The following is a 26,317-nucleotide window of genomic DNA, read 5'->3' as shown; positions in this document are numbered from 1 at the left end:
AATTCTGTGTGCCTCAGTATCTCCATTGGTAAAATAGGGAAGTGTCATTCCAATCTCACAGAGGAGTGGAGTGTACATTTATTAATGTCTGTAAAATGCTGTAGAACTGTGGAGTTAATAGTAACAATATTGATTATATGCCCTGCCAAAATGGAAGGGAGGAAATTCTCACTTGGCCAGAAGCTAAGGCAGGCCACATGGATTGCACAAAGATGACTCTGCACCCTGTTGAGGAGATGTGCGTAGCTCTTGAGTAACTCTTAGCTTGTATATTCCATTTTTAGGTCAATTGAAATCCAACAGTCCACAGCTGATGGATGAGGCAGTGGTGGCATTAAAGAATCTGGCTCGACAATGCAGTGATCCATCGGCTGTGGAGTTGCTGGGGAGACACCTGTTTGCCATCCTGGGGGGTAAGTAACTTATGAGTCAGTCAGTGCAGTTCAGCTGAAGTTTGCTTGCTTTGAGGAGTGTTCCATGTCGTATGTCAGCTGTAAGTTGAATAGAGCCAGCATGATCTGGATCAGATGAAAGGCTGAACAGTTTTCTGGTAAAAAATAGTCTGCCTCTCTCATGGATTTAATGCCCCAGTTAGATTGCTTGCTACCAACTCTCTCACCACCATGTTTTTTGTTGACAGGTTCTGAGGGGAAACTGACGGTTGTGGCTCAGAAGATAAGTGTCCTTTCAGGTAAGGCTCCTGGAAGAAAGTAGAGAGGTTTATTCTACAGTGGAACAGATTTAGCAGAAAGATGAGTACGTGAGCTATCAGTGTCTGGGCTGAGAGCTCCCAGCCCAGTAATTCTTAACCAGCCATGGCTAGAGGGTCTTGGGTGAAGGTACATATTATTGCCTGCAGGCTAATGGCCTTCTGCTGTTTAAGTAGGTTGATGGCTGTTGGTGGCCATTAGAGACCAGTGGAATTCAGAAAGCTTTAAAATGTGTAGCCAAAGAATGAGGATTACGTGGTTGCAGCAATGATTGAAATTTAGAGAGAGGTCCTGCAGGTACAGAACCTGGTGGACGGCTAAATCCAGAACTGGTGCAGCGATGGAGAGAAATTTGGACAGGCAGGGTTGAATGGGATTGAGCTATGAGGTGTTGGTTGTAGCCTACATTGTCTGGTTTGCAGTAACTCTTGTAGTAGGGCACAAACCAGGGAGGGTTTTGTCGTTTTAGGAATTGGCAGTTTTAGTCATCATGTGGTTTCTGGATCTTCAAGTCAAGCTCTGAGTGGAACCATGGCTGAACTTTTCATCCCTTTCCTGCAACAAGAAGGTGAGGACACAGTTTTCTTTGTTCTGGATCCTGCCCAGCTTCATTCAAGCCAGAGTAGGATTTTGGTGCAGATCATGTTTAGCTGAAGATCACTTTGAAACACAGCTGTTGAGTTGCTGGATCCTTTGTGTACACCAGAGGTTCTCAAACATCATTGCACTGCGACCCCCTTCCGACAACAAAAATTACTACACGACCCCAGGAGTGGGGACTGAAGCCTGAGCTCGCCCACCTGGGCCCCGCTGCCCTGGCGGGTGTTCCAAAGCTGAAGCTCAAGGGCTTCAGCCCCAGGTTGGGGGGGCTTGTAACCTGAACTGTAGCCCTTGGGCTTCGGCTTTGGCCCCGGGGCCCAACAAGTCTACTGCCAGCCCTGGCGACCCCATTAAAACAGGGTTCCGACCCACAGGTTGAGAACCGCTGGAATAGACCCTCATTCTATAGTGATAAAACAGCCTTGTAGAGAAAATATGCTATGTAAGTTCAGTTTGAAGTGTAACGATGGATTATCCTTTCCATCACTCCTCAGCATCTTCCTGCTACCTTGTCACTGCATTCGTGGGTTTGAGATAGCTGTGTTGACTTTCTCTGCATTTCTTCCCAGTCCATGAAGGCACTTTGGTACATGCTGTCTCTGTCCTTGCTCTTTGGTGTAATCGGTTCACCACAGAAGTTCCTAAGAAGCTTGTAGAGTGGTTAAAGAAAGCCTTCAGCCTTAAAACCTCTACTTCAGCTGTGAGACATGCCTACCTGCAATGCATGCTAGCCTCTTTCAAAGGTAAACTTTACGATCATAACTCTTACAGTTATGCAGGGGAACAGAAGGGTAATTGAATCTCATTCTTCTAGGTGTAAACTGATCATTGCAGGGATATAGATAGATTCTGTGTGGCAAATTGTTTCTGAAGTAAAGGTCTTCAGAAACCACAAACTTTTGGTGCTCCTTTGAGAATTGCTTTCACTGGCCCTCATCATTGTGGACTCAAAATTTGACTGTAGAGTAACAATCTCTGTAGTCTAAATAAAATATATAATATACGTTTAAATAAATCCACTGTTACTGAGACTGTATAAACCAAAGAGATGATCAGCATTGGTGTAGCTGAACAATAAATGCAAATATTATACAGATACTGTGGAGCTGCCTTCATTTTCTCATTGTGAGTGACTGAATTTGGACTTTCTAAGTGAACCCTGCATTTCTCTCTACCAGGAATCTTGTCTATTTTTATGAGGGCAGAAGCAAATACTTTGAGAACTAAATTAGTCACGAGAGCTAGGATCCTGCAATGAGACCCATGTAGGCAAACTCCTGAGGTTGTTGGGGCTTCATCGGGGTGCATGGGTCTGCTTGTGTGCAACTGCTCATGGGATCAGGAATCAAGGCATTAATATTACAAAAATGGAAATTACCCATTCATCTTGTTGATTGTGCCTTTGGTTTGACCTACCTGGCAAACCTTGAGAATTTTTTTCCCAAACAACTGATAAATATGAAGAATATAAAGATATTGATCTCATTCTTGGATTTTTTTTTATGGTTAAAACACTCTTTCTTGACTGACTTCAGAGTTTTGTGGTGATACATATTTGGAAATGTTTCTTTTTGTTTATAGTATTTTGTGTTACATCTTGTTTTGGAAATTTAAAAAAGGTAGGTAGTTTTGAATGTTAATTTAAAGGATATTTAAATTTGAAAGCCAAAGGTAGAATCCTGTGATTTTTTTTTTGATTGTTTGAGATGAGAGGGGTGCTCACAGACCTTCCAATGCAGTCCGCTTTGCCTCGTTTCAGAAAATGTACTCTGTTCAGGAAACATTCTCTGTCAAATGCAAGGAAACTGGGTGGAATTTGAGGGGATGAGTAATTGTGTAGCATTGGATCAGAATCTTTCACTTGTGAACAGAAATTCAGAGAGAGAGAAGGCAGCATGCTCCTGAGGAGGGAGGAGTGGGGAAGTGCCTCTGTTTGCCGTGGCTTAAAATTTAATTACAGTGGTGATGTAAGGAACTAGAGTCCTTTTGGCAGATTATCTGTTCTGGAGATGTAGACTTTTCCCAGTGGTCTCTCTAGTTCATTTCCATAACTGGATTTGTGACAACAGAACAGCTGTTAGAATTTTTCAGTGTAGATCCAGGAAGTCCACCTTCTCTTGCCTCTTATCTCTTCCTGTTTCCTCAGGCGACACGTTATTACAGGCAATGGACTTATTACCAATGCTTATCCAGACAGTGGAAAAGTCTGCATCTCAAAGTACGCAGGTTTCCATGGTAACGGAAGGAGTTGCTTCTGCTTTGCTGATCTGTAGGATGTCTTTGGCTGATGCACTAACTGGTAAGAGCCCGCAAATGAACAAGTTACCAGGACAGTGACAGTGGATTTGTGATATATGTCATATTCTTAGTCTGTTTGTTGCTTCCTCATAGAGAATCCTTGTCCGTTTGTAAGCTAGTTAAAGTATAAACCATGGTAAGATTTATCCCATGTGGAGCTAATGCAGGCAGATCTCATGTGAGTGAGACTACGCAGAATTGTTACTGTGCCATAGCTGTGAAAATCCCAGCCTCCGGTGCCTTAGCTGGTGCAGCATGCCTTTTTAGTGGTCTCTCTTCTTACAGAAAATCTTCACGTAGGTGTTAAATTCCCATAATTCTTGACTGAGGCATTGATTAAACCAGCATTAAGAACATCCTTTTTCTTTTGTAACACTTTTTCTCTTTCTTTGGAGCGTGGTGGGATTGGAAACTTGGGAAATGATCCTCTAAAGAAGTAGCTGGGGACGCCACCATCCATTAGAGTAGCAAAGGTTATATGCTTCCAATTAAATACTGCCACCAAAGCCTCTTTCCAAGAACTGTCCAAACCCAGGTATCTGCTAGGGCAAAACTCCTCTATTCAGCTTCCTCCCCTTCAATGTTTGGATCACTTGAAAGACTTGTCCTCGGAAAGTCTGGATGAGACAGAGATGCATGTGTAAATGGGGCTTTCTAGTTCTTGTAATCTCTTGGTTCATAAGTAAATGTCTGTAGTAGAAAGTGCTGTTGTAACAGGGCTGTGGGTGGGTGTGTAGGCAGTATACATTCTGCGATAGCGGAAAGTTGTGGTAGCTTTATACCTGAAGAGCAGTGAAGGTAGAGAACCCCAATTTAAGAGACAGGATTGAACTATGTTTCAATGAAAGAAGTAAGTGCATGGTAAATCTGGCCTTATTTTGAGTTACCTTGATGGAAGAATCTCTCTCTCTCTCAGAGTCCAAGCTGAGTGGTTTCTGGCAGCTGATTCTAGATGAGAAAAAGCAAATATTCACTTCTGAGAAGTTCTTGCAGTCTGCATCAGAGGAAGGTGAGTTGTTAAATGTGATCAGAGTTCATTCGTACATATAGCCAGTTCCTGTTTAATCCTGTTATTTGGGACTTTACAAGAGCTTCTGCTGCTTATTAGCCATATTGTCTGACACTCACAGGGTCAGATTTCAGATTAAAGTGAACAGACTGCTCTCTCAAAGGGCCTATCTAGTCTACTGATGATCCTCTTTTAATGTGAATTTGTTGGTTACCGATTACTTTGAAACACCTTGTGAAGTGTCTAGATTAGCATTTAACAAATGTTGTTCCATGACAGAAATAATTGTGGAGTATCTAGAGCAGTCATAGATTATCACAAATTTTAGTTTAGAGAAACCCAAAGGGTGAGGTCTGGTGGAGGAAAGCAAAAAAAGGGAGAAGTAGTGGTGTGTTGGGAAAGAAAATGTATGGGAGAAAGAGAGATTTGTGGAGGAGGAATAATCTGGGAGACAGAAAATCTGTTGCGCTATAAATTATAGTGAGTGCTGTCTCCATTTTGTCCTCCAATGTTCAAAATGAATTAAAAAGATTTAAAAGAAAAATTAACAGAACATGTGTCCAGAAAAACATGACCTTTTCAATCAAAATATTTGAAAATGAGCTGAGTAATTAGTTCTCAAAGTGATTTTATGAGTGCAGAGCTTTGAAGATGTAAATCTTTCTAAATTTGTAGTAGTATTATTTCTCCTTCACTCACCATGATTGCAGTTCAGGAGTCAGAGTTCTCCTTTTCTCCTGATGACATTAGTGTTGCTGAAAGATGTTGTACTCGTCATCTTGTTCCTGTTGAGAGCAGAGCTATGCACACAACAACTCTATGAACATGGCGGTCACGAACAAGGTGCTAGTGTTGTTTCCCTGACTAGTATGGACAGGGATTTTTTTCTCAAGACAATGATAGCAAAACAGTATTACAGAGATGTGATGATAGCCAGGGCGCATGTGTTCTGTGCTGCTGCAGAATCCACCCTTTACTATAAAATTATGCTTCAGAATCTAAGCTTTCATTTAAAAGAAGAAGTTTCCTGCTCTCGCTGTTGTGAAGGAAACTTTGGAAACACTAACAGAGGTCCTCCTGAGTCTGCAGACAACCTGAAATACTATCCCTCAGATACTTGAACAGCCACTGTTAATTGCAATTACATTTTAACTCTGGAGCCTAACGCTGACAGTGTAAGTAACCAATTGTTAAATGTTTCACTACAGATTAAGTAAGCAGAAAGAGCCAACTAAGTTGCTTAATAATACCAAACCATTTCTGGTGACTTTCTGGTTGCCAAAAAGCCCCACTTTCCCCTTATCCAAGTGCCAAAACCTTCAGTGTCTCTCAACATCTTCCATCATGCAGCTATATGTTGTTGAGACAAAAACCGGGGGCATGCTGAAAAAGAGAATCTGAGGATGGCCTAAATTAAGTAGCACAGACTATTGTAGCAATAGTAGTATATGCTCATTTTTGAATGAAGCTGCACCAGAACGCCACAGATACTAGGGCGTTGCTGCAGAATTTAGGACCATCATGTCGCAGGGTACACAAGATCTTGTCTGTAGCCCAGTTTCTATAACCCGGTATCAGACAAAAATTGTCCCCACTCACATTGCTCGGAGGAATCATGCTAGACCCCTGCTAGTAACAGTCCTGTTCAGTTACATTTGGTACTTCCAGTATGGACAAAATCTTAGTTGCTTGTGATACTGTTACCCCTTACACAGGATCAGTAGAGGATGTTTCTTGGCAGCTATGGAAGGATCGGTTTTTCAGATATGTTGTTCTGAAGTGTCCTGTGTACTCTTTGTCTGCTCATAGGTTAAGATCCAGCCTCTTTAAACCCACAGTAAGTAAGCCCTCACGCTGTTTGTCTTACGTGTCTTGTGTTTCTCTACAGCCATGTGCACGGTATTGCAGCTGACCGAGCGCCTCCTCTTGGATCATGCACATCGGCTCCCTGAAAATAAAGTTCAGTACGTAGAAATTGTCTGTTTTAATTGGATGCAGTTAACTTGCTGAAATATTAACGCAGGCAGTGGAGAGGAAGGTCTTGGGACTTTACACAGAGAGGCTGGACTTTTTGTATCTACATGTCTGAATGTTCTGCCTGACTAGCTCCCTTGCTGAACTTGTTTCTCTCTGTTTTCAGACAGTATCACCGAGCCCTTGTTGCAGTACTGCTGAGCCGGAACTGGCATGTTCGTAGGCATGCCCAGAAGACGGTTAGGAAACTCTTGTCCTCACTTGGAGGGTACAAGTTGGCCTATGGGATCTTGGAGGAGCTGAAAACAGTTCTCAAGTCTCATAAGGTGAATGATCACCAGGTCTATTCCCTTGCCACTAGTTTCTAGTGTCATGCAGATTTAGCCTCTGTAATCCCTTTGCTATTAATGTTGCTGCACAACATGATGTCAAAACCAGAATTTTGGCTTTATAAAGGATGTTGTGTTAATGATCCCACATAACACCACTCCTTCCTTACTAGACTTCCATAAGGTGTCCAGGACCTTTCAGGTGATTTATCTTTCCTTGTGACCCCAGTTGTCCTCACTATCCCTCCTATGCCTCTGTTTGGGGAGGAAGACTTCCACCTTCTATTTGCCTGTGTTTTTTTTGTCTAAGTAACCTAACCCATTTCCCCTTGTTCTCCCCCCCCCCCCAACAAGATGTTCTTGTTAAACCCTGGATTTGTGCTGGAAATGGCCCACCTTGATTATCATACACATTGTAAGGCGAGTGATCACTTTAGATAAGCTATTACCAGTAGGAGAGTGGGGTGGGGGGAGAGGAAAACCTTTTGAAGTGATAAACACCCATTTTTTCATGGTCTGTGTGTATAAAAATATCCTCACTGCATTTTCCACTTTTATGCATCCGATGAAGTGAGCTGTAGCTCACGAAAGCTTATGCTCAGATAAATTGGTTAGTCTCTAAGGTGCCACAAGTACTCCTTTTCTTTTTGTCTAAGTAGTTACTTATTATTTTCTCTGTCTCCTTGGTGAGGCCAGAGTACTCTGTTCCCTTTCTCAGTGTGCCGGTTAGTAGCAGGCCTTAGCTAATAGTTCAGATGCTCTGTTCAGGCTATCTTTAAAAATTATGTATAATATGCACATTTTATTGGTAATTATTTATAAATGAAAAAATAATAAAATAAGAGACCAAATATAACACACTATTTGCTAGGCTGTGACTGTGCGTAGTTATAAATTGATTTGCATTATCCAACCACCATAGATGGGTTTTGCAAAAGCACCTACATGACTTTCAGTGGGACTGCTGCTCCTAATTCACTTAGGCATTCCCTCCCAATGTCAGATGGATCCAAGATGCTTAGCAGAAGTTTTTTTGGTTAAGGACCTTGTGGGGAATTACACATTATACAGTTTGGAGGTACTTGTCAGAGTGAACGTCCCCAAATCCATCCTCTAGGAGGGTGACTTATTTTATCCTGCCTTTCCCCACTGGTTGAGTTTAGAATAACCTTCCTTTCTCAGTTTTTCTCTTTCCTTTACATTGCTCTTAGTTCTGTGCTTCAACCACAGAACCAGCCTTTATCCCTTCTTTCTTCCATAGTCTGCAGGTTCACAGTATTATCTAAGGCAGTTTATTTTTGTTCCAATACAATTTTATTTGTGCTGAGGGGGAGAAGTGGCAAGGCCTTAGAACATGTGCTTTGATGGGTTAATAGCAAGTTCTGTCTGTTCAGGTGCTGCCCATTGAGGCTCTGGTGACAGAGACTGGAGAGCTGTCTGAGCTGGGGAAAGCATACATACCCCCTCGTGTGCTTCAGGAGACACTATGTGTGATCTCAGGTGTAGCAGGGCTGGAGGTGGACCGTACTGAGACAGAAAATCTGGCACTGGAGATGCTGTTAGTGAGCCATCATCCTTCCTTGGGTGAGTGAAGGGACAAGACCATCCTACTGGCTATTAGGTGTTGGTGAGGGGTGCCTATGGGGTTGCTTAGATTTCTTAGCAGTCCCTGCTCTGTATTTATTATGCCTATGTATTCCCATAAACGTCTCTTCAGTGGAGGTGCAGTCTGGGCTTTGGCCAGCCCTCCTTATCAAGATGAAGATAGACCCTGAAGACTTCATTACCAAACAACTGGATAAAATTCTACCCAGAATCACCACCCAGACACCCATAAACCAGGTGACTAGCTTTTGCTTTCCCTGAACTATCTCCAAAAACATCTTAGGGGCAAAAGGTGGAGGTGATGAGAGAGGCAGAGTGGTTCATCGGGAGGGAGCTCTGTTCTGCCATGGAAAGAGTGCAGGAATGAAAAAACCTTTTCCATAGGAAGTTCCTGGGAGATGAAAGGGAAATAATGTGCCAGTGACTGAGCTCTAGGCCTGGGTGAGGTGTCAAGAGCACCTTAGACAAGGAGCTCTTTGCTCGGAAAAAATGGCCTACGGGACAAATAGTTCAGGCCAACTGAGCAGGGACTTAGTCTTGTGAATAAGATGGCGAGACTGTTTCAGTGAACACTGACCACGGTGTTTTTTTCTTCGCAGTCATCCATGAATGCAGTGGGATCGCTCTCGGCACTTTCACCTCGCAAAGTGCTCCCTCAGCTGATCAGCACAATCTCAGCTTCTATGGAGAACCCAGCTCTGTGCCATGTGACTCGAGAAGAGTTTGCCATCATGCAGACGCCAGAGGGGGAGCTGTTCGACAAATCCATCATACAGAGGTGAGGGCTTTTAATTCCCTGTGTAAGTTGGAATGTGGAAGTCAATTTCCAGTGGCTTCCAGTCTTGGGGTAAAGGGCTTCAGCAGCTGCTCGTAGATGGGTGTTCCTGGATCTTTAGCAAGAACCTTTTCAGTCCACTTCATTGTGCTGATTCCTCTAAATACTTTTTCTCAGTGCACAACAAGACAGCATGAAAAAGGCCAACATGAAGAGGGAGAATAAGGCTTATTCCTTCAAGGAGCAGATCATTGAGCTGGAACTGAAGGAGGTAAGGCTATAGTAGCAGGACATCCCAATGCTGAAGGTTTTAATGACCAGCCTAGCTCATCCGTTTCATTGCATGGCTCTGGTGTGTGTGTGTCTGTGTGTATTGAAGGAAATATAAATTTTTGGTGTCCAAATACCAGCTGTTACAATTGATTTAAATGCATACATATGCTGTGCAGTTTTAGTGAAGTGAACGTGATTACAATGCAACCAGTATATAGTGCATGTGCAAGGGTCTCTTCTCTCCTCATGTCTTATTTCATGCATCTTGTATAACAGTCTATTAATAGGTTCTCAGTAGGCGTTAACGGGAACTTGCATTTTGGTAACAACTAGCAGATCCATTCAGTATGTACATATATTCTTTATGGGGAAAGTAACAGAGTAGAAGGAATTATGTCAAATTAATCAAAGGGCTCTTTTTGGACACGTTGCCATATGTTTGATCAATGACCTGCTCAACCCTCAGAGGAACAGGATGAGTATCAGTTCTGTCTACATGTGATATTAATGTCTGGGAGAGCACCTCCCATCACAGAGCTTTACAAACCTGTCTGATGTACACACTACATGTAAGGATCACTTTAGGGATTGAAATGTGTCCGCTTTAATAGCATCCAGCAACAATCAACTGTATGGGACAGGAAGTGAAGAATAATACTGTGTCCAGTTAAAACTTTAGGAGGAATTAGGGGAGGCAAAAATATAGTGACCTGAGTTTTAATCTGTCCAGTATACCATGGTTAATATCTCCTGTCCTTGTGAAGATGCCATGGTATCTTTCAGGATTTCTCATTTAAAACCATGGGAACACAGCTCTCTAACTCTGTGCCATGACAGTAGTTCAGTATGAACTAGGAGAGGCAACATAGTCCAGTGAATAGGATGCTAGTCTGGGACTCAGAAAACCTAGGTTCTAGTCTCAGCTCTGACACTGACTTTTCATATAACCTTGGGCAGGTCATTTCACCCCTCTATGCCTCTGTTTTACCTTACATCCCTTGTTCAGATTGTAAACTATTCAGGGTAAAGACTGCCTTTTACTCTGTGTGTGTGTGTGTGTGTGTGTGTGTGTGTATACACGTACAGCACCTAACACAATGGTGCCCCAGTGTCAGCTGGAGCCTCTAGGTGATACTGTAATACAATTAGGGAGGAAAGGTGCTACCTACTGGATCACCGGTATCTGAATGGCAAGGACACAGCAAAAGCATGTTTGCAGAATCCAGAAGTAAATGAGTAGTTTGCTATTAAACAGGGTGTGGCAAGGTACCTCCTTCGTCTTTCCAGACTTAGCACTTCCCACTTAGGTGGTGGTGGGCCTGGGGAAATCCAGCCTCACTCTGGGCAGCATTTGTCTTCGCCTTTCCGTGTTCCTTTGGCTGTATTTTCAGGGTGGGCCTTAGGGTTGGCCTAAGGGGTGATTCCTCCACCAAATAAAAAGGAAACAGTCTCACAAACTCAAAAACAAAGGGGGATACCTTCCCTCACTGGGGCAGGGTGTTGTCCCATTGTTTGCCTCAGGGTGTCAGTGTCTGCTAGGGGAAGAACTCGGGTTTGGCTGTTTTCCCCTATGGGAAGGAGCACAGCCTCTCACCCTGGAGAAGTTAATTTCCTTGCTGCCACTAGCCTGGCAGCCACTTCTCTCTCTCTCTCCCCTTTTCTCTCGCCAGAGGAGGGGTTTTAAAAGGTCTCAGGCAGCCCTTAATTGGATTCAGGTGTCCCTAAATGACCTGAGGTAAACCCTTCTCGGCTTGTAGGAAAAAGGGCCTTTAACATTCTAGGGCTAATATCTTGGCCTTCCAGAACCCTCTTGCAGCCATCCGGCCTGACTTTGTCACAAGGGGTAGTGCTGAGCTCCAGGCTGAGGTGGGGAGAGGACATCTCCAGCAAAGATCAGTGTAGAACCAGTCCAAATGCAACCTAAGACCAGAGCTCAGTAATATGAAACACTGCCATTAGGACTAAATGTGATAAACTGAAATCGTAGCAAGCAAATAAACACTTTTTATGTCTGTATGAGAGAATAATTCCCATTATTGTATGGGACAAGTGGTAAATCCTGTTTAAATTGGGTAGCTGTATTCAAGTGTGAAAGCATAACTTCCTGGAAAAAAACAAACCCAGATTTATTTGGAGGCCTCTGATTTACCTGATATAGTCAATGGAAATACTGCATACAGCTATTTCCACTGAAAGTGCAGTTCATTGAATAATTCCTTGCTGAACAAAAGCTGGGCAAAACTGGTGCCTTGCTGCTGATGGGATGCTCTGCTGAGTTGTGAACTCATTGAGCTTCATTCTGCATTTAGGGCTTGTCTAGGTTTGAAATGCAGCCGCACAGCTGCAGTGCTTCAGGGTAGACACTACATACGCCAACGGGAAGTGTTTTCCCATCAGCGTAGGTAATCCACCTCCCCAAGAGTCAGTAGCTCGGTCAGTGGAAGAATTCTTCTGCTAATCTAGCCTTGTCTACTTGGGGATTTAGGACACTTTAATTATGTCACTTAGGGACCTGGAGCTTTCACACCCCTGAATAAGGAAGCTGGGTTGATCTAATTTTCAAGTGTAGACCAGCCCTTTGAGTAGGAGTTGTATGCCTTTGGAGCAGTGTTTTGATGTTGCCTTATGAGTAGCTAATTTTGAGTTGATTGCATTTTCTCTGTCTCCACCTCCTTCCCTCCCACTCCATAGCCTGTGTGGAGAGGATAGTGCTGATAGTCCCCAAATAATGTCAATAACTCTGTCCTTCAGGAAATAAAGAAGAAGAAAGGAATAAAGGAGGAGGTGCAGCTGACTACTAAACAGAAGGAGTTGCTGCATGCACAGTTGGAGAAGGAGTCTCAAATCAGAAAGCAACTGAAGGAGGCAAGTTACTGAATTTGCCTGAAATTGGATCTCTGCTAGCTCTAGGGTGGGGACAGGGGATGGTATTCTGATATTTTTGACTCAAGGCACTTTCGTCACCTCTGCAAACTGAGATGAACAAATCATTTCAATTAAAAGAAAAGTTAATGAAAATGTAAGAACTGACAATAATCCATTTGCGGTTTTTCATCAGAAACAAAAGATTAAACCTCTTCCTTGATTTGTAGATAGTCTTTGGAGTAACCATTGCAATGATTTCTCTTGCAGCTTGATGGCGAACTGGAAGCAGCTCTAGGACTCCTGGATGCTGTTCTAAAGAGTAACCCTCTTGGTCTAACCCAGTACATCCCGGTTCTCATAGGCTCCTTCTTGCCACTGTTAAAATCCCCATTGGCTGCTCCCAGAATTAAAACCGCTTTCCTTTCCTTAGCTTCCTGTGTCATGCCTCCTCGACTGAAGACTTTTGGTTAGTGTCTGCAATTTGTTGTGTGTTGTATAAAGATTTCCTGTTCAGGGAGTGCTTCTGTTATATGGGATTGTAAATGTTTCTTCTGGAACTTTTAAAGTGAATAGAGAGAGTGTGAAATATGTTAGCTAGATAGCTCTGAACGCTGCTTTGTTTTAGCAATAGAACAGATATGTCTCAGTCTGTCCTGGGATGAGAGTATCTGCCCCAGTGTAGTTCTTTGACTGCACGCATTCATCATTCAGTCCTTGGCTACCTTGTTGAACTTGCCAATAGGGGTACCAAATGTCAAACTTGATGTTTGTTCATTGGATGTGGAAATGGGCAGTAACTAGCAACTCATAGCAGGCCATCAGATGGCGATAACAACTGACCTATGGCCCTTATGTGGAGAACTCTGAGAGAAACTTTGAATGCATGAGGCTTCTTTTCTTGGGTTTCCTGATGGCTCTTGCAGAAAACGGCTCATTTCTGGTCAAAGAATTAAGCTTAGCCTGAAATCTGATTGAAATGCACACAGATGGAGACATCTCTCATAAGCTGGAGAGTTTGTACTCTGTTCCCTCTACTCTCATCCAGCTGGTGTGAGAGCCCTTAGCTCTGTGGGTAGCAGTTCCTTCTCTCTGGAAGTTTGGTAACAGACGTGCTGGAACTACGGGTGCTGGGAGTGCGGCAGCACCCCCTGGCTTGAAGTGGTTTCCATCATATACAGGGCTTACAACTTTGTTCAATGGCTTTTAGCACCCCCATTATAAAAATTGCTCCTACGCCACTGGTTGATAATGTTTGGGGATTTATGTTTTACCTCTGGGAATGACTTTTATTGTTTGTATTTAGTCCACTCAAAGACTGTTTTATTATATTTAGGTACTTTAGTGAGTCATGTGACCTTACGCCTGATGAAACCAGCATGTGAATTAGATGAATCCTGGTGCCAGGAAGAGTTGTCTACTGCCATTAACAGAGTTGTTTGCTTGTTGCATGCACACACCATCCCCAGCAAGACTGGCAAGGGAGAGCCAGGTAAGAGATGCTAGGGGTTTTCCAGATGATTTTTTTTTAAGATATTTGTACAGCCTCTTGTGAGCTAAAACGTCACATTTATTTTCCCCAAATTAGATAGAAAAGCTCCTCTACTTACCCAAATCCCCAGACTTACTCCCTAAGATTTTTTTTGTTGCAGTAATAGCGGTAATGCATGTTGTCACAGGTACAATCAGTGCAAGTATAAAATTGCTATCAATTATTCCTTGTTAGTTTTTCATCTTTAAAAAACACAACCAAAAACCAATTATACAAACAAACCATGCTACACCAGAGTTCATACTAAGGCCCACATCCTGCAGAGGAATCTGTACGCATGGTTCATAAATATGTGCAAACACTGAATAATTCTTAGTATTCAGCACTGCTTAATAAGTGTTGACTAAGTGTGGCAAATATTAGTCTAAGCGAAAAGAGGAAAAGAAGGGGGGGGAAAAAAAGGTGAGTTGCCCCAGCTTGCTTGCCGTGTGAGCTGTGGCTCATCCCGGCTTCTGGTTGTTTACCATCTAACTTAACCTTTCTGTTCCTGTCCCATTATGACCAGTATAATACCTTAGGATACAACCCTTACAGTTCTTTAGAGGAAATCTAAGATACAGCTTTATTCATCATTTTAAAGACCTTGTACCTCAGTGCTATAGTCCTTCACCCACCACGGTCTGCTTCTTTGTGGTAGCAGTACACTTATTCTTTACAGTTTAGTGAGCCATTGACCATGGTGCTTTCCACTTCAGTACGTTGTTTAACATCTCAGTGATATTGTGACTCTGCAGTATATCATCTGTTTCAACTGTACTGTCTCATTAATATTTAGATCCATTTTAAAGCTTCTGTCCTGAAAGTGGCCGTTGCTGGATACAACCACAATACACATTGTTCCTCCCACTCAGCAGTTATTTGAACAAATGTCTGAGAATTTGCTCATTAGTAGATTGTTGTGCAAATCTTGTTGCATGGATAAATGCTTTCCCAGCTTTTCTATTTGAAATTTTGATTTAACTCCTTTTCCCATTAGATTGAAGATTTTTAAATGCTGTAGTGCTTAATGTCTCTTAATATCCAAAATATTATTAATCTTTTAAATTAAGATTAATTCCTTGATTTACCATGAAATTACCCCTTCAAAATGTGATGTAATCATCTGTTTCTGAAGCATCTGGGCATATTTTTACATACTTAAATACAATAATTGTTGTCTGAAATGAATGCAAAATAGCTTTCCTCCCTGATAAAGCCCCTTGTAAAGAAATCAAGAACCTCCCTTGCTTAAACCCATAGTCAAGCCAATGCTTGACCCATGATGAGATATGCCCTGAAGTTACCGTAATTTGGGGCTAGAGGGAGCAAATTCCACAGCCGTGGCTTCTTCATCCATGGTCCCTCTGTAGTAGTGTTAAATTAGCAGCTTCACAAAGAAAAAGGGTCATTAATAATTCTTCCTTGAAATGCTCTGACAGCTTGTGTCCTACATTAGAGGAAACTGGCTATAACACTGTAGTGCTGTATCTGCAGAGCTCTTCATTCTTCCATTTGAAATTAAAATCTGCATTCACTGATAGAGAAGGTAGAAGGCAAACATTCCTCTTGGGTATTCACGCTCTCTAACCACTATTTATTTTTAGCAGTATTTGGAAAAGGACTGTAACTGTGGTCCCATGGGAGGATTCTTATGAATACTGGTCCATAACTAACCAGTGGCTATATTCATGCAGTACCCTGCAGTAAATAACTCTTGACAGGATAGCCTGACACTGGAGATTTAGGGTCATTTATTTTGCTAGCCTTTCTAATGCTTTATTTTCTAATACCTCCCTGTTTTGGACTGGCTGGGAGGAGTGTGTGTTTCACACCAGTTCTAAAGTTGATTCACTATGAGAGAAAAAGACCCAGCTGCCAAACAACTGGAGTTCAAAATGCTTTATTTGTTGAGCCTCAAACCAGAGTTAAAGGAGTGTTGTCCCCTGGAATCCATGTGACGTCTTTAAGGGGATGGTCTGGCTAGGCTGCTGGGTACTGTGTAAAAGCTATTGATGCTGAGCTCAGTATCTCATCTGTTTTTCCACTTTTTGTCCCCTGAATTTCAGTGATTCCTCTTACTCTTTGTGCTTTTTCTGCACGGTCCTAAGCGTCTGACATCATTTGAGCTCCTAATGTCACTTAATTAAAAGCCCACTAAAAGCACACTAATATAAAATGCACCAGCACTGAGAGCAGGCATCTCAGACCGGCTCAATGCTGCGGCCTGAATGCCACTGCTGTTGAAGTGAAACTGCAATGTGACAGTGGTTAGGCAGATGGTGAGCTGTGATTGCTGCTTTAGAATAGCTAAGAATTGTGCACACCTTGCTACATTTCTTACCCTGTTGCCCAAGTCCACTTGTTACGTATGGTCTCTTTTAGATTGTAAGCTCTTTGTGGCATTTATTGTGTGTGTTTGTACTGTGCCTAGCACAATGGGGCCTAACCCGGTTGTGGCCTTTAGGCGATACCACAATATAAAAGTTAAAGAATAATACATTAATCTCTTACATATCTACAGAGTAAATGAAGGCCCAAGAGACTCCACTGTGCTCACAGGATTTCTTCTTTTCTCTCTACCCATTACAGGCACTGCATCGTTATCAGCCCCAGCATTTTCCTTAGTCTTTCCTCTGTTAAAGACAGTGCTGACTGAGACGCCCAATGATAGTGAAGAGAAGGAGGCGCTCATGGTCAAGATCCTGCAGATCCTTACAGTTCATGCTCAGCTGAGATCAGCAAGTGGCCAAACTTTGCTGGTGGATGAGGTCAGTGTTCATCCGTTCCCCAGGGCTGGGAACTGGAGGAATGTGAAGAGATCACTCTGAAGATAATGGCATTAAAGATAAGAGAGTTGCCAAGGAGTGGTTAATGTGGGCACTGATACCTTCAGCAAGAAACCCTGGGATGAAGAGTTCTGTGCAGCTACTAAGTTGTCCCTTCAGCAGAGCTTGCTATTGATTGTATGTGAAAATATCAGTGATTGTATGCAATGATCAGTCCCAGGATATTAGAGGGACAAGGTGGGTGAGGTAATATCTTTTATTGGACCAGCTTCTGTGGGTGAGAGAGAGAGAGAGACAAGCTTTCAAGCTTACACAGAGCTCTTCCTCAGACCTGGGAAAAGTATTCAGAAAGTCACAGATAAACACAAGCTAGAACAGATAGTTTAGCTTAAGTAGTTAGCACATATCTATCTGTACTTAGCTGTGTGACTCTGAGTGTCTTTCCCAGACTGAAGAAGAGCTCTGTGTAGCTCGAAAGCTTGTCTCTCTCCCCAACAGAAGTTGGTTCAGTGAAAGATACTTCCTTGCCCATCTTGTGTCTCGAATATCAGTGAAGCAGTTTCCCTAGCTCCCTGCTGCTGACTTGCTCTGTATCCCCTGTTCTTAGACACTCAGTCTGAGCCTTGTTGCTTGGACAGAATTTACAAGCTGGCAAGTTGATGAGGGTTTATAGGGAGTATCTGTTGTCTTTTTCACAGCCTCTTAGGCTTTATGTGGTAGGCTTTAGCACAAATTTGGTGCTACACAAATAATCTGATTTCTCTTTGTTCATATACTTTTCCCTGGTCTCATTTGATGGTAGAGGACCTAACCATCACTACTTGCAAATAGCTTAGTCAAATATTACTTTCCCTTCAGAAGTCCCTCAACATCTGTCGTAGATATTTTGAAGGTTCCTATCCTCTTGCTACTGAATTGCCTAGCTAAGATCACTATCCCAGCATCTATCAGTATATGGATTAGTTTGAATTAATCCTTAAGAGTGTTAAATTCTGGAATGGATAAAGCAAATTCCTTCTGTGTGTCTGATGTAATGATTCAAGGTTTTTTGTTCACTGGTGTAGGAGTAGTGCAGCTGGCATTGGAGTGGGTTTCCTTCCTGCCCAGCTAACTTGCTAGCACTGGATTTTCTCTGTCTGTTAGCTTTTGGGGTTACATTTGAACGAATTAGAGTGGCAAGATGTTATTTTTCCCCCTCTTCTTAGAATGGCCCCGAGTTGCTTCCTCGCACAGATATGCTGCTGTTGCTGACCAGGGTGATTGGAACAGGTTCTCCACGGTTACAGGTGAGCTGTCCACTTAGTCTAGCAGTATAGACCCAGCCTAAGCTGGATCAGCAGCTGAACCTAGGAAATATGTCCATCAATTCTAAAATCTCTGGGGCTGGTTGTTCACATATGTTCACGTACCACCAGTTGTTTTATATGGTGCCAGTATCTGAGGATAACAAGCCTTTGTTCTTCCTCTACTGGACCAACTCGTTCTTCCCCATTTCCCCCTGAGTTTGTCCCTATTTATTTCCTCTCTAAGGCCTTGTGTGGCGATCCTTGTCCCTCCAGCAAAGAAGTGTAGAAGTGGCTCCTTTCAGAGTCCAACTACACTGCTCATTCTGTATTGGCCAGGATGCTGTTGAGGAGGAGAGTCAGAAAAGCCTTTCCCAGATAGAAAGCAAAGCACCAAGTCACTTCCTGGCTGCATGTTGCACTGCCACTGGACTGTCTGTTAGATTTTTTCCTTTGTTGCAATGTAGTCATATCCACCTATATTTTATTTATGATCAGTGCAATGGGATGGAAGGCTAGCAATAGGAGCTCTAATACTTTGTAATTGTGTTTCAGGTTCTGGCTTCCAATACGCTGACTGCTCTGTGCACCAGCAGCAGTGGAGAAGATGGCTGTGCCTATGCAGAACAGGAGGAGATTGATGTGTTACTCCAGGCCCTGCAGTCTCCATGCATGAATGTTCGAGATGCAGCTCTCAGGGTAGGTGTGAAACATTTGTTCTGACTTCCACTTAAACTCGGGGCTCTCTAAGTCCTTTGTGCAGGCTACCCAACTCCCTGTTTGGGATAGTTCCCATCATTTGTTAAGCGGGTCTCTGGGCTAAGCTCTGTAGGAGGAGACAGTGACTACTAAATGTTCCCACTATGGACAGTCAGAACATTATTAATTGCATTAAAGGGTCTGCACTGGGTTTGTGGTTCAAATAGCAGTTCTGGCTTATCCCCGTCTCCTTCCTCGTACAGCTGTGTAACGCTTTAACATTCTGTTTGCCCTTAATTATAGGAGGAGCTGGTTGTGCTCCTGTAGTAAAGGTTGCCTGATGCTTCACATTACAAGACCTTATTTCTGGTTGCTTATAACTTTGCCAAACTTTGGGCCATTTGGGCTGAAATGTTCCGTGTCTGGCTCAGGTTGAATGTTTTTAGAAAGTTTCAGCAAAAATGGGTCAGCCATTTCTGAGAATGGGATAAGGGGACAAGAGGTTGTTGTGTCAAAGTTAAAAATTCTTCCTACAGACTTGCTAAGGAGCTCAAGCACCTCCATGCTTTGGAGCAGGGGCTTGAAATTTGGCAGGAGAGGGTCCCTCTGATATCAGGGATGTGTCTCTTACTGTTCCCATTTAAAAAAACCAACAAAACCTGTCCAAATTTTGGCCAAGTTTTAAGCCTTGGGAAAAAAAACTGTTTACACATGCTCAGTAGTGTTCGGAAGGAGTTAAAATTTAGCCAGCAAAAAAGACAAACTGCTAAGAAGCAAGGACATAGTTTTTGTTAATACCTGATAACATAGCTTAGCTTATATGGTTAATGCCCGCCCAGTAACTTAGCTCTTAGAATAATGCTAATTTTCCCTTCACAACCCACCGGATATTTGTAAGCACTCATTCACCGCCATCTCTCTGCCTCCTTCCCCCGCAAGGTAGTCATAAATGTTTGATGCAAGTAGGATGACCTTTATATGTATGTACTTTTTTTATTTTTATTTTTGTTTAGGGTTTTTTTTACTTGTAACAATGTCTCTGTATGTACAAATGAATTAATAAAAAGTATATAACTGGCCACTATGGCACCATATTTTTAAAGCTGCTTGTCTGTCTTCCCGGTACCGTAAATAAACCCCCTTCAGTATTGTCTGTGCTTGCCTAATTCTTAGGCAAAAAGATTTTTTTAAACAATAGAGACTGGTTAGCATTTTGGCAGCTAGTTTTCTGAAGAGTCTGTTTGCATGGGGCATGCTGCATGCTGGGGCTGCAGGAGCCGAGCAGGCCTTTCCCTGCAATTGCTGCTCATCACTGTGGTACCAGGCACAGGAACTGAGAGCAAAGAGACTCTTTTGTGCTCTTAATGCTCTTCCTGCTGGCATCTGGGCAGCATGGAGGAGGTAGCTTCCTGACTCAAATGCAGAAAGGACAAGAGCTGGACTGGGTGTGGGGTGCAAAGGGTACAGAGGGAGTAGATTGGGAGGACTGGGTCTGGGAACTGGTGCAAGGAGTGGGTGGATACTGGGATTGGTCAGTCAAGGAGACAGGGTTTGGGAGAAGAGATGGCTGAAATTGGACAACAAGTGGGAAATTTGGGATGAGGAGCCAGGATTGGGGGAAGACTGGGATTTGGAGGGAAAAGGAGACTTGGACTGGGATTGAGGGAGGGGCAGAAAGAGTCAGGATCAAGCTTGAAGATGAAAAGGGCAAAAGGATCTGTAACCACTAGAGCAGGGCTTCTCAAACTTCATTGCACTGCGACCCCTTCTGACAACAAAAATTTCTACATGACCCCAGGAGGGAGGACCAAAGCCTGAGCCCCTGGCACGGAGGCCAAAGCCTTCAGCCCCAGGCCAACGGCCTGTAACATGAGCCCCACCATCCAGGGCTGAAGCTCTCAGGCTTCAGCCCTAGGCCCCAGCATGTTTAATGCCAGCCCTGGCAACCCCATTAAAATGGGGTCACGACCCACTTTGGGGTCCTGACCCTCAATTTGAGAACCACTGCACTAGAGAACACTCCTCTCCAGAACTTGTAATGTAACTCAATATTCCTGAGTTTCTGATATTTCTTTGTTGATGAGCAAGTATCTGTGAAACCCACTGGCAAAGTGTATGTCTCAGGTTGCACACACAATCTTAATTCTGACATCTTTGAACTTTTGAATGCTTGACTTTGCAATCCTAACATTGTTTTAATGAAGCTTACTTGTGTAGTTTGTTATGCTGGTGTTTTGTTATCTAGCTCGAGAGGAAGAAACAGTCTAGTTGCCTTGGTGCTTTTATTCCCCTTGAATCCTGACATGGACTGACTTTTGAGGAATAAATTTCCTCCTACCGTAGTATAAGAGTTGTCCGCAACCCTAGAGTTCTGTCCAGTGCTAGACACCTACCAGAACTCTACTTCTTGGTGCTCTCTTGTGGAAAAGCAAGTTCAGGCAAGCATCTTCCTCTGAGTGTGCACAGCATTACTCTGATAATTCTTTCCCCTTTTATGGTATTTCTCACCATGGCAACAATTGCAAATGACACTATATTGTCCTATTCAATGCAGGTATGATTTCTGTCTTTTATTGGGCTCCTGATCCAGGCAATTACCTGGGCCTGGACTTCTAAGCAGCTGAGAGCTATTGCTTGGCTGCTGTACCTAATTACATTGGTTTTATGTTCTCTTATCCCCTCCTTCTTAGTCCTCAGTCACTATTTTACTGGTGATTATTGAGCAACTGGATGGCAATATAGCTTCCCTGTTAAATTACAAAATGTGTTCTTCAGAAAGGTGAGTGCAACACTTCTTTTGTGTGAGACTGCTGAAATGGTTCTTTAATCAAGTATTAGTCTCCTTGCATGGCTGTGAGATGGCTCAAATATAGTAAAATTGAAATAGTCCCTCTTCTCTTCCCCCTCCCCCCCAAATACTCCTTGCTTAACTATTACCCAGTCTCTGGAACTCCATTTTGTGCAATTTGCAGCAGCTTTTGGCAAAACGAAAGAAGTGTCAAGACGTTCTTCAGCAGAAAGTTAATTTAATCAATTTTCCTTTACATGGAAGATCTCCTGTATTATGATTTAAGGTCATCTCTGCTAAGGGTGGCTGTAGAGACCAGACATTTGCACTGAATGTCCTGTCGTTTCATTCAGGGACTAATGGAGCTGCAGATGGTGCTACCAACACCTGACAGTGATGAAAAGAATGGATTGAATCTGCTGCGCCGGCTCTGGGTGGTGAAGTTTGATGTGGAAGATGAGATTAGAAAACTGGCAGAGAGGTGAGAACTGTACTCTATTCAATGGATTGTAACAGTGATGCTTATTTGCCTTCCCATATGGGGTCTTACACAGAGGATCTGTGTAGGTCTTGCCCCCAAAAGGGTGCAACTTTAGATCTGTCTGGTGTTCTATGTGTAGGGGGATCTCTAGTTGTCTGAAGAATGATCAATCACCAATTTGTGTTACCTGCAGGCTGTGGGAATCTATGGGTCTGGAGTTGCAGCCTGATCTCTGTTCCCTGCTGATCAAAGATACTATCTACTACGAGGAAGCAGTGCGTCAATCTGGCGCTGAGGCTCTTTCCAAAGCTGTAGAGCAGTATCAAAACCAGGCAGCTGAAGTCATGAGTAAACTTATGGAGATTTACCAGGAGAAGCTCTATGTAAGTAGCTGCTGTTGTGTGGAGTTACAGGCACAACCCACACATGCTCAGTGTTATGTCCTTTTCTTACTCAGTCTGTGCACTCACCACATTCTTCTGTTGGTGCTGTCGTATATGTCCTTTATTTTTTGTTAAATGTGGTATTGCAGATGTGGAAGGTATCATGGATCTAAATTTTGTAGGCTAAGGAGAGGAAACTAGACTGAGCTGCTAGTAAATTTCTGTTATACAGCTTTGTTTTTTCCCTTCATGTTTTGTGTGTGTGTCCTTGGAAAAGCATGCTGATTAAATATATCCATTTCCCCACTCACAGAGGCCACCTCCAGTTCTGGATGCTCTGGGACGAGTGATATCTGAGTCTCCACCTGACCAGTGGGAAGCAAGGTATTGTGTCTCTTCAAATTCTGCTCTTCACTTCCAATGCTTCCTAAATGAGATGTTTCAGACTTTTGCTCATGTTGTTATAGGTGAGAGGGAAGCGTATGGTCCAGGGAAGTGTTTGAGGAGTAAACTCTCTGCATTTGCATTTGTACCAACTGGTGATCGTGTGGTCTCCCCTATTATGGGACACTTGTCTCTCTTAGAGCAGACTGTGCAGACCAATACAGCTTTGCATGTTCTTCTGGAACATTTCCAGATCCATCAGACCATGGGTGGTGCATGGATCGCTGGCTGGGGGAGGCTAGTCCCCAGCCCTGCCCTTCCAGTTGAGGCCCTGTTGCAACTCAGAACCTTCCACCGTGGCCACCAGCCCCCGCCCCAGGCTAGTGGCCCCAGCCCCAGGTGGGTGGCATGGCCCCAGTGCCAGCCCAAGCTGGGGCCACTGCACAGGGGAACTGGGAAGAGTGGGCAAGAGCAGGAAGTAGGAGGAGGTCTGGGGATAGGACATGGGCAGGGCCACGCCTGGCTATTTGGGAAGGCACAGCTTTCCTCAGCCTATGATACCTGCCGCCCATGCATCTGACTGATGTTCTTCACAATTTTATCCCTGTCAATCTCATAAGAATGGAATCTTTTCCTATCAAAGTGGCTCATTTGTGGTTTATGTCAACAGATTCTCAGTCTCTGTTCCGTGCTCAATCATTTGTGTCAAGAATAGCGATGCTAGCCTCAGTGAACTGGACAAATTCCAATTTGGATAATTACATTCTGCCTCTTAAATGCTTTCTGTAGTTTTAATTGGACAGCGTATTGTTCACTGCTTCCCTTAAACGAATCTGTTCTTTAGTGCTTATGTGTACTGCTCTACGGCTACTGCGTTTCAGTGGTGGATGAAGTTATCCTTGTGTTTGGGTTTGTGTAAAGTGCTTGAGATCCTTCAGATGAAAGTTGCTGTACGAATGCCGGATTATTGTACCTTTGGGAACTTGCAGCAGGGAGCTGAAAGTGAAATGGTGGTTGCTGCTCTGGGATCATCACTTTGGGAAAATTGGCATAGCTGCTGAACTATCTGAAATGTTACGGTTCCATGGCGTTCTCTCTGTTAACTGTTGGAGTTGGAAGTGGTGATAGCTGCAAAAAACAAGTGCTTACAAAAGTCACTCATCTGAATCATGGAAGCCCAATTCATACATAATACATTTTTTTTATACAGATGTGGGATAGCCTTGGCCTTGAATAAACTCTCTCAGTACCTGGATAGTTCTCAGGTGAAGCCCCTTTTTCAGTTCTTTGTACCTGATGCCCTTAATGACCGGAATACTGAGGTCCGGAAGTGCATGCTAGATGCAGCTCTTTCTACGCTCAATACCCATGGCAAGGTAAGCTCAAACTCTCCTTCCCTTAAAGATGGGAATAAACGTGAGTGGGACTTGGATACTGTGTTGAAGCCTCTATATTAGATAAAGCCATTGGTACAAAGTAATGGTTGAAAACCTTCATCTAATGAGAATTTCTTTCTCTAATGTATTTTAAAATTGTTTCAGTAGTGACCAGTACAGACTAACAGCCTAATATTCTCCTCTCACTTACACTATGGTAAATCAGGAGTAATGTAGTTGAAGTGTCTGGAATTGAAATGGTGTAAAACTGGTGCAATGAAAGCAGAATTGGACTATACTATTAAACAAAGGTAAGTAAAATAACTGCTGTAAAGACGTGGCAGTGAGCACCATCAGAGGCTGCCTGTGTCTGACAAGGAGTCACATGTATAACTTTAATCTTCTGATGCCAGCATCTGAGAACTGTGTATACAACACCCTATATATCTATATCTATATGTATCTGTGTGTGTGTGTGTGTATATATGTGTGTGTATATATATATAAAATGTAGGAGGCCTTGCATGCGAACCTTAGAGCCTTTGACATTTTAAAAATGAATCAAATAAAAAACCCCAAAGTTAAAGAAATGCATACTTATTATAGTAAAAAAATATATGGGTATTTCACATGTAGCTCATGTATGGATCTGTCAAGAAAAGATGAGTTGTCAAGCCCAAAGCACTGCACCCCTCATGGATTTTGGAGGGGAGAGTTGGAACTCCCTCATTCAGGTTTCAAGGTGTCTCTTTATGATCACCCCATTCCTGTAGTCAAAAAGAACTTGAGTATTGTCACCACTAGCTAGTGCTCTTAGTTGCCAGATGAGCAATATCAGGTGCACTTTCCTCTTTCGCTCCCAGCTCATACTAATTCAGGGAACAAGAGAATGGGTGCTGAAATCCAAACCAGCTCTCCCACATGGTAATGCCCACCATTTTCACCAGATCGCTGGGCTGGCAGGTTTGTGTATCTATTTTTTTTAATATTTAAGAACTAACTGCTCTTTCACAGGAAATAGCCATAGCCTGTAGGATGCCACATGGTCCTAAATGCTGTAGTATATGAGACTATCTCTGTATGGAAAATGAACTGTAAATTGAGACTCATAATTGCATAGTTTTAGCCTCTGATAAGGATAACAAGGTCTTCCTGAGCAGAGCAAACCTTGCTCTGAGAGTGGACTTTAGTAGCAGGTGACATGTTCTACATTTTGTTTTTCAGGACAATGTTAACTCTCTCTTGCCAGTATTTGAAGAATTCCTGAAGAATGCTCCAAATGATGCCAACTATGATGCCGTCAGACAGAGCGTGGTCATTCTGATGGGCTCCCTGGCAAAACATCTGGACAAGAGTGACCCTAAAGTGAAACCAATTGTTGCCAAACTGATAGCAGCCCTGTCTACTCCATCCCAACAGGTACCTCCTTTCAAAAGTTCTCAGGAGCCAAGCAGAAGCAGGTTAATTCTCTGACACTTTCAGGGATTTCATCATTTACTTTCATCCCTGTTCTTGGAAATATGGACTCCAGGCACAACAGAAGTAGTGAGTTACAGAGCAATGAACATAAGAACGGCCATACTGGGTCAGACCAAAGGTCCATCCAGCCCAGTATCCTGTCTATTGACAGTGGCCAATGCCAAGTGCCCCAGAGGGAGTGAACCTAATAGGTAATGATCAGTGATCTCTCTCCTGCCATCCATCTCTACCCTCTGACAAACAGGGGCTAGGGACACCATTCCTTACCCATCCTGGCTAATAGTCATTAATGGACTTAGTTTCCATGAATTTATCCAGTTCTCTTTTAAACCCAGCTATAGTTCTAGCCTTCACAACCTCCTCAGGCAAAAGGAGTTCCACAGGTTGACTGTGCGCTGTGTGAAGAACAACTTATTTTTATTTGTTTTAAACCTGCTGCCCATTAATTTAATTTGGTGGCCCCTAGTTCTTATATTATGGGAACAAGTAAATAACTTTTTCTTACTCACTTTCTCCACACCACTCATGATTTTATATACCTCTATCATATCCCTCCTTAGTCCCCTATTATCCAAGCTGAAAAGTCCTAGCCTCTTTAATCTCTCCTCATATGGGCCCCATTCCAAACCCCTAATCATTTTAGTTGCCCTTTTCTGATCCTTTTCTAATGCCAATATATCTTTTTTGAGATG

The 26,317-nt window shown here is 43.0% G+C and overlaps 1 protein-coding gene across 3 annotated transcripts in view; it reads left to right on the top strand.

Moving 5' to 3' along the window:
- The window catches only part of GCN1 (GCN1 activator of EIF2AK4), a 61,778-nt gene that overhangs the window by 11,688 nt on the left and 23,773 nt on the right, over positions 1-26,317 (top strand). For all 3 annotated transcript variants that reach the window (XM_073312945.2, XM_073312944.2, XM_073312943.2), the window contains exons 11-33: positions 285-413; positions 641-691; positions 1,180-1,278; positions 1,880-2,053; positions 3,457-3,609; positions 4,525-4,617; positions 6,506-6,581; positions 6,758-6,917; positions 8,315-8,504; positions 8,638-8,762; positions 9,125-9,303; positions 9,478-9,571; positions 12,325-12,438; positions 12,706-12,904; positions 13,772-13,927; positions 16,556-16,734; positions 17,958-18,038; positions 18,591-18,734; positions 21,876-22,003; positions 22,197-22,386; positions 22,700-22,770; positions 23,981-24,146; positions 25,371-25,565. In XM_073312945.2, the coding sequence (XP_073169046.1) occupies positions 285-413; positions 641-691; positions 1,180-1,278; positions 1,880-2,053; positions 3,457-3,609; positions 4,525-4,617; positions 6,506-6,581; positions 6,758-6,917; positions 8,315-8,504; positions 8,638-8,762; positions 9,125-9,303; positions 9,478-9,571; positions 12,325-12,438; positions 12,706-12,904; positions 13,772-13,927; positions 16,556-16,734; positions 17,958-18,038; positions 18,591-18,734; positions 21,876-22,003; positions 22,197-22,386; positions 22,700-22,770; positions 23,981-24,146; positions 25,371-25,565 (3,146 nt within the window). The remainder of the gene's footprint in view (positions 1-284; positions 414-640; positions 692-1,179; positions 1,279-1,879; positions 2,054-3,456; positions 3,610-4,524; positions 4,618-6,505; positions 6,582-6,757; positions 6,918-8,314; positions 8,505-8,637; positions 8,763-9,124; positions 9,304-9,477; positions 9,572-12,324; positions 12,439-12,705; positions 12,905-13,771; positions 13,928-16,555; positions 16,735-17,957; positions 18,039-18,590; positions 18,735-21,875; positions 22,004-22,196; positions 22,387-22,699; positions 22,771-23,980; positions 24,147-25,370; positions 25,566-26,317) is intronic.

This window comes from Lepidochelys kempii, chromosome 15, assembly GCF_965140285.1.
Source record: "Lepidochelys kempii isolate rLepKem1 chromosome 15, rLepKem1.hap1, whole genome shotgun sequence".
Lineage (NCBI taxonomy): Eukaryota > Metazoa > Chordata > Testudines > Cheloniidae > Lepidochelys > Lepidochelys kempii.
The sequence above is the reverse complement of the archived record's forward strand: the minus strand, read 5'-3'. Positions and strand labels throughout refer to the sequence as shown.